The sequence below is a fragment of the Streptopelia decaocto genome (assembly GCF_964273445.1).
Source record: "Streptopelia decaocto genome assembly, chromosome: 6".
Classification (NCBI taxonomy): Eukaryota; Metazoa; Chordata; class Aves; order Columbiformes; family Columbidae; genus Streptopelia; species Streptopelia decaocto.
Window position 1 is genome coordinate 61,350,609 of NC_138660.1, and position 14,284 is coordinate 61,364,892.

Genomic DNA, 14,284 nt, shown 5'->3' on the forward strand with positions numbered 1-14,284 from the left:
GAAAATCAAATTCTACTGGTATATCAGGCTTTCATAAAGAAATCTGTTAACATGTTCGTGCCTTTGCACAAGAGATAAGCCTGCAACAGCTGAGGTACCTCTCTGTAGAACCGATACTATAGCGATCGATTGGAAATACATTTGACTTTTAAGACTGCAGTGATGTTCCTTTAAAGGGCAGATGTACAACCACTTATCTATGTGATATACCAAATAAAGCAAAAGCAGCAGCTGAAACTTGTACTAGAGAATAGTTTTAATTCAATTTTATACAGAAAAATCGAATAGTTTTTTACAGACAACAGTTAATACTAATCACACGCAATAAACGTAATATTCCATCCTTTTCTAACTATTTTTGTCTACTTCTAACCAAGACAGACATTTTTCATCCACTACATGCTAGGGATGGCTGTTGGGCACATCATTCCCACATCACCCCATTATTGCCAAGCAGCATGCCCAAACCCTCCCCATCTAACGTTCATTTCTTCTATTCCCATTTGCAAAATTCACCTTCTACCTACATCTACCTCTTATGGCACAGTATAATTCTCTCAGGCATACTAGTAGGATCCATGACACCAGCCAAATTACTTAACACTGCCTAGTTAATTTGTATATTGTGCCTTGCTACACACCTGTTTTTTCATAGTTGGAACCTCTGAATCAACGAACACAAAGTTGCCTTTAATGGAATCCCAGCAGAAATCTGATGGCAAAACTGAAGACCAATTTTAAGTGTCTAAAATCTCCTGCTATAAAATAAATATAATATATATTATAACATGTATATTATATTTATCTCACATGGTATAAATTATGTAATATGGATGTTAACTCATTTAAAGGATGTTACTGTTCTTACTAGTCTAGATAATGCACAGACTTCTTTCAGATTTTTATACAAAAGAAACAACAATCCCAGAAAGAAACAAAAACCAAAAAATGGGAAAGAATCGTGGTTATGATTTTTACACTAAATAGCCTAGACTTAACATACTTGTGTGTTCCTCATTCTTCATGAAATGCTGTTATAGTGCTAGTATTCCCTCAATATCAGCATCCTGTTTTAATTTCAGAATCCTTTGGGATGATCTCTCACGAGGAAGGAATTGGTACTTAGCACAAAGAATAATTAAACTGCCATTTTCTAATGCAAAAATACAACAGGCTCATACGTTTTAAAGGTTAGCATTTAAACATAAACTCCAACACAGCAACAATTTTTTAAATTGTTTACTGTTCAAATACATAGACAGAGATCATTATATAGCCTGTTCCAGATTTCAGACTTCTATCATCATTTTGCCTGCCAACTAAGGAAAAGATTTCATGATGTGTGAAGAATTGCAGATTTTAGACCTATACTTCTGTTCAACAGCTATCAGTCTTGAACTTGACATCCATATGCTATTTTCTCCTCCCAAGAAAGTCACTTAGACTTTTGTATGCCTAAAAAAAACCATGCCCTTACTGGCCTCTCATTTCATTTTCAGTGAATGAAAATTGCATTTTGCTGTTGTAAGTACAGACTGACCTATACAAAAGGCTATATTTGCCAGTGCTGCACAGGCAATGGATATTTTTGTCCTTTAGATCTTACGTATAACATGTTTAGGACCAAACTGTTTTTGACTGTATTGATGCAGCTATAACGAGGACGATAGGGTTGCACAAGTGTCACCAACATCAGAACACTACCTTGGGGATTTAAGTTCTATATTTCATTAACCCTTCTGTGAGACTACAGCCCTGAAGCATCTGTCTTTTTGTAACTGATGTAACGAAGTGCCCTGAGAAACATGCAAAATGTGGGATCTGCATCCTATCACCCATCAGTTCTATTCTGTATTTAGCCTCCACTTGGTTTTAAAGGTCTGCATGGTATTGTGAATTGAAATGTAACTCTCTGAAGAAATGTAATGTGCTCCACTGAGGCGAAAAGACAGATAGATAGATAGACAGACAGACAGACAGAGAAAATCCCTCAGGTCTTTAGGAGTGAGAAATGCAATTCTGTATAGCTCCTGGAAGAGAAAACAAGACCAAGGCTTTTTATGTGGTCAGTGATCCTGGAGAATTCTGTTTAGCTACCCAGCTGAGACACTCTCAAACAGGTCAGAGTTCTGAATGCCCATCATTTGTCTGAAATTCAGTGACCTTTAAAGAATGCTGAATTGGATATCCAAACTAAAGGGCCTCAGAACCATGAGCTTTCACTTATGTTCTTTATTAGTATTATTATTATTCACAGCTGTGCCCAGGGTATACTAAGTATTGTGCAAACATAAGGGAAAGCCCACATATATTTAATTTTTCAAGCAAGAATAGGAATGGGTCACTGAGAAAATGATATATTCATCAATGAATTAATATAGTCACTCCCCAACTCAGTTGTCCAAGTAGTATGCCTGAGATAAGGAGTGACAGATTACATCAATACATCCACATCTGAGCATCCAGAGGATAACACTTTCAATTGCTCAATGTTTGTCGCATGTAACTCCATTTGCAGTGCACCAGAGTAGCATAATAGGGGAGGAGGATCAGCAGTCATGTCCTACAGCTAATCAAAATGAGATTTCATGGCTCAATTTAGTCATTCCAATGAAGAAAGTGCACCTGGATCCACACTATCTAAGGCTTGTTGGCATTTAAATCTTCCTGTTAGAAAGTCTGAACTGGGATGAAGCTTTTACTGAAAGCAAGCTCTACCGTGACATTTCTGAGCGTATGGACCATGCATTTCAAACAAAACTCCAGTAAGTGGAACATCACTTTAATAAATTATTTTTCAGTAATTAATTTTGAAACACAAATGATTTTGTATATAAAATCAGAAAATCAGTTTCTTTGTATTTCTTTCTAATATCTTGACCATGAACCAATAGCTAATCCTATAAAATACTCCCACTTACAGAATTGTGTCTACCAAGTTTTCATTTGATATACTATATAGATTAATAGAATCATGTTGGTTGGAAAAGACCTTTTAAGATCATTAGGTCCAAGCACTAACCTAACACTGCCAAAACCACCTCTAAACCATATCCCTAAGTGCCACTCTATGCATCTTTTAAACCCCTCCAGGGATGGTGACTCCACCACAGCCTGTTCTAATGCCTGACAACCCCTTCTGTGAAGAATTTTCTCCTACTACCCAATCTGAACCTCCCCTGGTTCAACTTGCAGCCATTTCCTCTTGTCCTACCACTTAACTACTTCGGAGAAGAGACCAACACCCTCCATGCCACCACCTCCTTTCAGGCAGTTATAGACAGTGGTAAGGTCTCCCCTCAGCCTCCTTTTGTCCAGGCTGAACAGCCCCAGTTCCCTCAACTGCTCCTCATCAGACTTGTGCTCCAGGCCCCTCACCAGCTTCATTGTTCTTCTTTGGATGTGCTCCAGCACTTCAGTGTCTTTCTTGCAGTGAATAAAATTCACCTTCTCAAAAAAGCCAGTGCATATTTACTACACCGGACTAAACACCAGGATAGGACATCAAATCATGGACCTATTAGTTGCATTCAAGTTTTCAGGTATTTCTATAAAGCTAAACCCATAAATATGTCTGAGTGATCTCTAAAGCAACCCTGAGGACAGATTTCACAACCTGCCTGCTGTTTCCCCAGCATTTTGCAAATAGCCCAGCACCAACTCTTCCCATTAACCACTCACACGCAGGGCCTATTCAGGCACACCCTGGCCACATTGGGACATGCTGGCTGCAAGTTCCATCTCGACAGCTGCCTCATGAAAGCCCTTTACAAAGCCTACAGTTACAAAGGCATACATTCTAAATCAACCCCTGACTACAAAGAGAGCTTTTAGTGCAGAATTTGGCCTATACATTGTTTTGATATATTGATATGACTACTCCATTCACTGTGAAGCAATTGTAGCTAATCAAATCAGCAAGATGAATGAACAAACTACATTCTGTGAATCACAAGTCTACACAGGACAAGAAACACCAGCTAGAATGAGACTTTGTTTTCTGCTTTGACAGTATTATCAGACATTAGCTGCTTGAGCAGAAATTGTAACGACAAAAGCTGTATTTGCATGTTTTCAAAGTTATGTTTTAGCAACATAAATATCACAAAACTAAGAGCAATGGGTTTCAAAACACTGTAGTTCTATTCCACCGTAATAGTCCCTCATCCTCTGTTACGATTCTGAAACTAGGCTCAGTATGAACCTACAGTACTACAGCTACAGAAAGGAGAAGTTATAGTTGTTATTATGAACTTATTTAGACTGGAGCCTTATACTACACATATATGTTGCAAAAAAACTACATACATCTTATGCTATCATTCTTTTCTTGTATTGTTGTAAAACAGAAACAAGTAGTTATATTGAAATTATTATTTCAGTACTTACTTGGGGTGCTGAGGAATAAATTAATGTTCATGTTAGTAATTTTTATCATGCCCAGTCTCAGTTTATGACTACGTATTTATAAAAATGGAAATCCACTCCTTATAAGAATTCTACAAGCATACATATTTGAGGCAGCATCAAAATGAAAAGTGAAACTTATTTCTCAGGCATTGCTCAGTATCCCACCATAAAAGTATTGCACAAAACCACAAATGTCAGAATATGCATAACCAATTCTAAGCGAGCCTAACTTTCGGTCATTAAAGACAATACTATAGCGCTCCATTGACCCTAAGGATCTTACAGATTTACGTCTATAAAGATTTTACTGAAGCGTTGGCCAAATATATTCTGGAAAGTAACACCTTCAACAGCATCCAAAGCCAATGGGAACACAACCATTGCCGCAGATCACAGGAGCTGTACTTAGAGACAGTAGCCAAATCTCTCAAATGGTCTTTTAGAAATATAACATTTCTGTGGTAAAATTTGGTATATTAAATACCTGACACGAAGAGATCTGTTCTTTCAGCTAAGGAAAACAGCTGATTCTACAGTCTGTGTAAGTCCTGCTTCTCAATATTAGTGAATGAAAGATCAGTATAATCCCACCAAAAGAAAATATCTCATACCAGTCAAGATAACCCATTCCAACTCACTCTAATGCGGGAAAAATATAACTTTGGAAGCAAACAGACTAGTCTTGAGAGGAAGGACAGTGATCAAGCTGCAACACCCAAGGAAGGGGGCAGACCATAAAAAAGATGCTCCTGAATCACTTCCCCACTCTCCACACAGTTATCACTTCCCTTAGTATTTTTTCTTACCCTCCATGTCCTCCATTTCTCTAACTACAGTTATAAAGCAATGTCAGTTCCTTGGTCTAATATCCTCACTATATCGTGTGCTGTTGCAAAAGCAGCACCATAAGATACACTTGCAAGAAAGTATTTTGAAGCATACAAGAGGATAAAACAGAAATTTATAGGAAAATGTACAGGGAATCAGAAAGATTAGTGAGAACACAGTCAGTGTAGCCTGACAGTTAGCATAGCAAGGCCCCATTTTTCACTGAAATGGAACATCAGGGTTGCATTGCTAACATTTTACCACTACAGACAAGAGGCAAAACAAGAATGGATGCTTTAAATAGCAGGTGTTCGCAAAGAACTGGCAGTGTCAGACACCCCAAAGTGACAACTAGTCATTTATATGAAGCAGGTAGCAAACCCTGCTCACCTAGCATGTCTCCCAACTTATGGATTGGCTAGAAGAACCCATCAAAAGGACAGCACAAAGGAATAGAGAAGCCAAGGTGAGATGATAAACTGAGCAGAACTGCTGAAACTGTGTGGGGAAGCAAAGTGATTCCAGAAAAAAATATTTTCTTCAAAGACTAAAAAGTTTTAATACTAAGCAGATCAAAAGCCCTGGCAATGCTTTTGTGACATGTAAGTTAACTGTCAACTGTCTATTAAGAGTCTGTTTCTACAGATTTAACATGTATTTGTGTGCTGCTTCCTCTTTTATTCTTCGTAAATTTAGCCCCTTCAAACCATGAGGAAAGATACATTCCAAAGACATACAACTAGTCAACTAACAGCTGATTTCAGTGGTTCAATGCCTATCCACTCCAGCTGAGTATGCAGTCACAGTACAGCCAGGCAGAGACTACCTTCTCTGCTGGGCTTTTTTGTAGAGTTTCTAAACACTGCCAGGGTGCCACGAATAGTGAAAATGGAAAATAAAAGCTTTCAGGTAGCCTTACTAATCTTAGAAAAAAAATTTAAAGACCCTTTTAAAAGAAATGGAGTATTTCAGTTATCCATTTGATACTTACATCTTGCAAATCTGACAAATGAAAACGTAAAATAAAATGAAGCCATTTCTCATTATTCTCTAAAATTGTATTGTTAATAGGTAATAAAATTGTTCTATAACACAGTACTTACTTTTATGTTGCTTCAGTAGCAAAGACAGACTATTGCATTTTCATGAAGCAGAACAAAATGGAAAGCCAGATGTCCTGCTTTCTTGTAACATTCAAGTTCTTTACAGTGTTAGATTCTGCTTTTAAGTGCTTCTTTCCTCTTTTTGAATCAGGTTATTGTACCTGTGTTTCTATATAAATCGCTCCGAGTAATGTATGTTGAATTTGCAGAGACCATTTGGTCAGATTCTAATAATCTCTCCTGGGAGCTGACACCAACTTCCAGCAGCAGGTTGTACACTGCAAATTAGAATAATAAAACACATGCTGCTGCAGCTTCAAAACAAAAAAAAAGCAAGTCTGTCTTTATTAAGCTGAAGGATGATGTTTTGAGACATCTCAGATGTCTCCTAGACAGAGCTTTCCTTTTATTTATATAAACATGTAAATCCAGTCACTTCTGGTTTTCCTTCTTTTGAACAGAGAATGTGCTATTGCAAAGCTTTTGTTCCAGATTCCACATTTCTTTTTGTCCTTACATTAATGCAGCATTACTTAATTGACCAAGAGAGAAAACTAGTATTTTAAATTTGCATTGAACGATGATATATATTTATTTACACAATGTAGCATTTTCTTCTGTTTTAAAATGAAAGAAATATACTTGATTTTCTCCACATAAAAGTGTTTGGGGTTTTTTTTTAATTATTTGTGTAAAGGTAATCTACACAAATGTCTTGAAACGTAAAGAAAAATACTAGTTTAAAAAGAAACTTAGTTCTCCTCCAGATTAGCACTGTGTTTCGGTATAATAAATTATATATTTCTCCCTTACAATTCACTATTCTTTATTACAGCGTTCCCACTACAAATCCCAGGTGGATTAAGACTTGTCATATTTGACCTCTTTGGTTAAAGGCAATCCACTGCATAATGAATTTTACACTATTCTGTAAAATGAACAGTTCCACATGTATAAATTCTAACAGGAATCAACATCTACTGTTTCTTTCCCTGACCTTCAACAACCCTGTCCTCTGCAGAAAAAAACCAACAGTTTTACTAATTTATAAGCACCATGCAGACACAAGCAATCTAAATGTCTTTAGCAGTTGTGAAGAAAAAACATGAGAAAGATTCCACAAAGTGAGAAATTCTGAGAGCCCAAAAGAAAAAAAAAGAAGGAAAAGGTGTGAAGATTTAAAATATACCCAATACTCACTGAATGCAGCCACTGCAAGAGCCAGTGTGACAATAATGGAGACCCAGGAAACCCACAATGCCTTCTTTCTGTAGCTTTGAGCTTCATGAGGTTTTAGCCTTGTACTGCTTTCTAGTAAACCTGATAAGCAATAAGCAAAGAGGGTATGAACAATACAGTGCTCCTTTTAAAAACACAGCTGTGTTACTTCAGACCTAGATCACATTATTTACATTCTATATTACATACAGAATCAAATCCTGCTCACATTATAAAGGTTAAGTGCATAAAGCCACCTGAAACATATGAGTACACAAGGAGAGCACACACAAGTTGTTTTGATTTCACACACATCAGTCACTTAAAAAGAGCACTGCAACTGTAGGGCAGTTATGGAAATTCACATCACTTACATTTTGCACCTGTACATCTAAACAAGAAAGGGCTCAGTCCTATACTCAGATCAAAACTTGTTTCAGAACTTCAAGATCTTGGACACAATTAACATTGGAGAAAACACGTGTGCTCACCAGTCTCTGCAAAATAACCCACCAATGCACAGGAACATACTGCACACATTGAGCATCAAAGCAGAAGCAGGCATGCTTTAGAATCAAAGCTACCACTGTTGAAAAGACCTCTTAAAGCATAATGTCCTTCATGTGAGGTAAGAGCACATCCCCATCTAGAACTCACTGAAGAACCAGTTCTGTCCCCACTGCAACCAGCACAGAAGTCTGTTGAACACTAGGGATGGGATTGCTTTCTTTTTTGATGCTTTCAATTTGTGGAAGTCTTTTGTCCACTCAAATCACAGAGAATTCAGGTTAAAAATAAAGAAAATAACAACATTCCTCAGTTTTCATTCTCCCGGTCTTAAGACACTTTTGAAATGCACTCAGAATTTAACATATTTGCCTTCTGTATATCCCATTCAGATTATTTTGTGTTTAATATATTAATCTAACTGAAACCGACATTCTTTTTCACCAGCAAGTTCCAGCTCAGATGTACTTAACTGGAGAGAACTCCTGATGACTTTTATATTTCTTAACAAATTACTCCAGAAAATGTGGGTGGCCCCTCTCCGGTGATGATCACTTTTCAGAGGGATTTGCCTGCACTGAATGCACTGAACTGGGGCACTGGTTTAATAGCACAACCTCTCAGTAGCTCATCTAATGTCTTAGACAAAGGGTTGAGAACAGGGGCTCTGGCAGACTGAGCAGCAGATTAAAACATAACAGCCCAAGCTATTGATATCCTTACCTTCCCCGGTTTTCTCTCTGATGGCTCTTGCCACTTTCAAGGCAGGGACACCTGATCTGGTTATCAGTGTACTCCCAAATCCACGCCATATTCATCCAAGTTTATTAACGTTAACAGATATTAATTTTCATCTGACTGTAATATACTGGCTGAAAACTGCAGTGGTTTGGGAATCAATTCTGCAGTGAATCAGCCATCTCTGCCCCAGGGGCAGCCATGTGTCAGCAGAGGGGCAGGCATCCAGGGCTGCTCACAATTCAAGCCACCAGACCTTTTTCTGCCACTTGATGTCTGTCAAAATTACTGGTTCTAATCCTAGCATAATTGGTGGGATTCACACTGTCTTGGAAAAATACTCCATGCTTTTTTCACCTCAATTACAATTAAAAAAAAAAAAAAAAAGAGAGTTTCCTTCTGGTAGTTCAGAAAGCCACTGTGGGAATACCATGCTTGTACTGTCTTTTTAGAAGATTTAAAATATTACCTCACTTTTGTGTTACACATTCCCCTCCTTCTGAATGGGGAAGAATTTGCAAACTTGAAAGCTAGAAAACTTCTAGTTCCTGTATAGAAACTATGTGTTTCTTATTATGTGTGTTCTTTGTCTGTTTAATACCTGAAAACTACTAGATGACAACTCTAAAAGGTTTGAGTCTTTTACTGATAATACTGCACAGATATTTCTCACATAGCCCACTTTCATTTGTGTGAAGAAATACTTTTTTCTTTTCCCAACGTTTGGCCTATCTTCTGCCACTACATATAATGATCAGCAGTTTAGCTGCTGTCTGATATGAGGTAACTTAATAACACATCTTGAAATATAGGAGATATTTCTACTAATATAACCTTAGAGAAAACACATCATATCAGGTTTGATGTGTTTACCCCTCATGCCTCCTCCCCAAACCAAGGATTTTAAATTACAGCCCAAATCATGTTGAAATGTAACATAAAGTACATTTTCTTAGCCAGTTTTGATTCTCAGTATTCCACACCTGAAATAAATACTGATCAGAATGACAGACATCTTCACCTGTTTCTTTCTTTAAAGACATGCTATGATTCATCGCTACAGCTCACTGTTACCTGGGAAGTCCAACATACACAGTTGATACTTACAAATCAAATAATATCCTAATTAAACTGAGAAATTAATAAGCCCCACTACTAGTGCAGCACTGCTGATTACTATTCACACATCAAGCACGTGTCCAGTATGACAGAGACTGCAATCCTTACAAAACTGAACCACTTCTGCCGTGTGTGTATGTCTTTCTCTTGCTCTCTCAAAATGGCTGGCATATTCTAGCTGTCAGAGATGTGATCCCTTCCTTCCTAAACTAATTCAAATATATTTTCTGTATTTACAATTTTTATCCCTGGGAAAGATCATATTATTCTTACGAGTGTCCTAGGGGAAGGCACACAAACATACAAACTCATTCACATGACCACCAAGCCCATAGGATGAAATTATTTAGAAGCAACAACAGTTCATTAATTTACACGCAACAACACAATTCACAAGGTAAGCCTCCATATTTTTTCCACTGACCATAAGAAAACAAGTTCTAAGCATCCACAGCAGGCTGAAAGATAATCTTCCAGTATGAGCTGCAATGCTAAAAAAAAAGCTAGTACCTACTGATAAAATTCCTCACCCTGAAATTAACATAGTGAGTAGTATTATTGCCATTAATTTATTTAACACATAGATATCCTTAAGGTAAAGAAAAGATTATGAGCTGGTTAAATCCACTGGATTTTTACTTTATTTTTCAGTACCTTCATATATTAACAGATTTTCTTCCCATAAAAAAAAAAAAAAAATCAGGAGAAAAAACCTGCCTAACAGTTGCAGAACACAAGCTTGGCATATTTGCAAAGTGATTCTAGGATATTCTTTACCATATGCTGACTTACCAGAAGTACTTTTCTATTTGGCTAACGGATCATTTTAAAATGTCAAGTTAGAATTTGTGGAAGAGATAGGGCTAATAGAAAAATTGTTCCCCTAAGATGTTAATTTAAGGACCCCATCCACAAAATTATGACTGATTTTGGATCTAGCTCTTAAAGAGCAAATATCTTGTTCCAAAATTTAGGTTTAGTTTTTATTTTTAGCAAACATGGAAGTATCATCTCTATAACTGGACCAGCTATGATTCATTGGAAAGGATCATAAGAAAAAGTACAATCTAGAAGGACAGACTGTAACAATTTCAACAGGGACAACCCGCAAAAAGCATACCAGATTTTCCTCTACAATGACTGGGAATTATCCTGGTAGATGGAATTAGCAACTATAGGAAATGCTAAGAGAAAGCTACTGCAAGGGCCATAGAAAGAATGTGAAGGCAGAGAAGGCAATAAAATTAGCAGCTTTACTCTCATCTCCCTCCTAGAGATAAGGTTAGGTGCATCAGACACTCTCGTTTTGAAATTACCCTTAATACCAAAATTGCCACCTTTCACCTTCAGCTCTGTCATACTGGGCACTTCCACATTTGAACCATAATCAAAATTCCTGATACCCATTTTTTAAAATAGAACCAAAGCCTCAAATTGCTCTCAGTCACCATGTCTGTCCCCTGCTGTTGCCGATGACAGTGAGGAAACCCCTGGAAAAGGGCTGTCCCCAGCCCGGACATGACTGAAACCTGTCAGGGAAGATGGTGACTGCTCTTCTCCCTTACTTCTCCACTTTGTGTCTATGGTTTGCGAGCAAGCACAGACATTTGTGAAGCTGAAGAAAGAACAGGGGATACAGGGGTTGTGTGTAGGATGGGATGAAGACTGAGAATACAAAAGGGACTCTGGGATGCTGAAAGCAAAAACAGAAAGGAAGAAAATTCAACAGGGAGGGTAAAGAAAGCCTGTACATGTAATAAAAAATGGAGACAAACTGTGTGGAAGAGGCGTTGAGGAGGACAGGGCAATGGGCAGGGTTAAAATGGCAGCTGCCTCTGTGGGCAGCCGGTGAGTGATCACTCACACACCGGGAACAGATGCCCGAAATCGGTGTGCTTCGCATTAAAGAGTAACGCCGTTTGGAAGCAGGCAGTTTTTCATCCCTAGTCAGATATTTAGGCGAATAATAATTTTTAAGAAACGAGTTGCATGCAAGTGCATTATACAATATGGAAGGGAAATGAGGGGTAAGGAAAGTGCCCTGACCTCACTGCCCAGCCTGGTCCGCACCGAACCACCACAGAACGCCCCGTTGTGCCCCTGCTCGGGCGGCGGCTGCCACAGCCCCGCCGGCAGGTAACCTCAGCGGCGAGAAACCCTCCGGCACTGCCTGCTCCCCCTCCGGGCCCCGCCGCCACCTGCGCCCCTCGGCCCGGGCTCTCCCCCTCGCCTGCACAGCGGGAGCGGCGCCATGTGCCACTCGCACCCGCTTCCCCGCCAGGCAGGCAAGTTTTCGGGCGAGGTGGGAACAACCACGGATAGAGTTTATAAAAATATTTCAAAGCTGTCGCGGGGCGTTCGCATGGGAACTAAACAGGGGAAAAGCTTCGAGGGCGGAGCGGGTTGGTGGGGGAGAACGTTGAGCGGGAGGGCAGGCGGCCGGGGCGCTGAGGCGGGAGCGGGGCCTGCGGGCGAGGCGCGGAGTGAGGGAAGAGCACGGGGTCCGGAGGAGACCGGAGCGCTGGGAAGCACGGCGGGCGGCTGCGAGCAGAGAGCGGCCGCTGGGAGCAGTTAGGAGGGCAGGAGCCGGTGCGGGGCTGCCCAGCGCTGAAGAAGAGGGGGCGGGAAGGGCTGCTGTGGCGGAATGAGGAGGAGGGCATGAGTCCGGGAGAGCGAGGCGTGAGGCCGCTGCAGGGACAGCGTAGGGAGAGCTGCCGGGGGTGGGTGTGAGGCGTCTCGGGGCGGCGGGACGCGATGGACCTGCCACACAGGAGGGCGGTGAGGGACGGGCGGGTGCTCACCTCTGTCCTCCAGCCCTTCGCTGAACTGCCCGCTCTCCCCGATCCGCAGCTGCTCCGGCTGCTGCTCCCGGGGGGGCACCGGCGGGCTGGCACCAGGGGGCTGCACGATGGCGGGATCCGGAGTGGTGTCCAGGGGGGCAGCGGGCGGCTCCATGTCTTGCGGGGCGGCGGGAAGCGGCTGGCGACTGTGGCAGCGAAGCGGGGAAGGAGCGGAGCATCCAGCCCGGGTGCGAGCCCGGGGAGAGGAGGAGACTCCGGCTCAGAGCATCAGGGAGACGGGGACAAGCAGCAAACAAACTCCTCCGGCTGCTCCCCGACAGCCGCTCCTCGCGGCCGCCTCATCACTAACCTCGCCGGCGGCGGAGAGGAAGCGGGGGGGGGGCAGGTGGGAGAACGGTGCCGCCTCCCCGCGCTGCCCTTCCCCTCCCCGCCCCGGGGAGCACCTCCGGCGGCGGGAGCGGCGCCCGGCTCCGCAGCGGGGCGGGGGCGGGAGCCGGGGCCGGGCGGCAGCTCGCCCCCGTGCGGAGCGGCGTGTGGAGGGCAGCTGTGAGGGCAGGAGAGGTGGCGGGAAGGGCTCTGCTGAGTCGCCTTCGGGGGCTCCTCGACCTCAAGACCCCGCAGGCACCTGCGAAAGGTGCGGCAGGACCTTGGGCCGAAGAAGCGGGAAACCCGTCAGCCCCCCTTCGCCGTGGTGCGCCTCAGCTTCCTCCTCCCGCTGCCGACTCCCTCAGGGAGAAGAGTTGTCCAGTGAGCGTCTAAACCCGGAGCCCTCGCACAGCAGAACGAGAGGCAAACGCCTTCCGCTGCCTTGCCTCACCTCCCCTCACACAGGTAAAGACTCAGCACTCCTCTCTGCTGAGGGGTTTGCTCGTTTTCCATCTGCCATAACCCTTCCTTCAGTATCAGAGCTGAATTGCCACACACACACACGCACCCCTCAGACTCCCCAGCACTGATACTTTGTTATGCTGACAGTTGGTTTTACCAATATTGGCCTAAATGCTGGCCTAGAATACACAGCAGTCTCATGCTGATTAGAGCTGGAGTCTCCTTGGCCTTCTGGGCTGGTCTCACTTAGCTCACCTGGTGGTCCTAGGGCTGCAGAATAACATAGGGAAAAAACTAAAACCTCAGGAGAACGGAAATGTAAAAGAAAAAATAATAATAATTTTACTGATAGATCTGTGCCAGAGCTGCCTGCTTCTCTGCTGGTTTCTAATGACTAGATAGAGAGGTGCAAATAAACAAAAGCATTTTCCATGCTAGCATATCTCCCAGATGCATGCTCACTAGCATGCGATGAATTTTGAAACTGCGTTGTATTTTGGCTTGGCTCTAAGAAAACGTCAGAAGACAATCAGACATTGCAGAGCAGGTCCTCAGCTCATATGTATGGATATAATCCCCACTTAAGTTATCTGAAGATCAGGTTGCCTTTCTCTTTTGAGAAATTAGCACATTTGGGGAGTATAGAAAGGCCAGCAGGAAATTAATATTTATGCTAGCATAAGGACATGATTTCATAAGCTGTCAGAATCTTGCTGGTGTCAGCCTTATAAA

The 14,284-nt window shown here is 41.8% G+C and overlaps 1 protein-coding gene across 1 annotated transcript in view; it reads right to left on the minus strand.

Annotated features, from left to right (window-relative positions):
• The window catches only part of TMEM163 (transmembrane protein 163), a gene marked incomplete at its 5' end in the record, with an annotated part of 93,049 nt that extends 80,171 nt beyond the window's left edge, over positions 1–12,878 (minus strand). Inside the window, 2 exons of the mRNA XM_082056169.1 lie at positions 7,542–7,661; positions 12,725–12,878. Coding sequence (XP_081912295.1) covers positions 7,542–7,661; positions 12,725–12,878 — 274 coding nt within the window. The remainder of the gene's footprint in view (positions 1–7,541; positions 7,662–12,724) is intronic.
• Between the last annotated feature and the right edge of the window lie 1,406 nt (positions 12,879–14,284).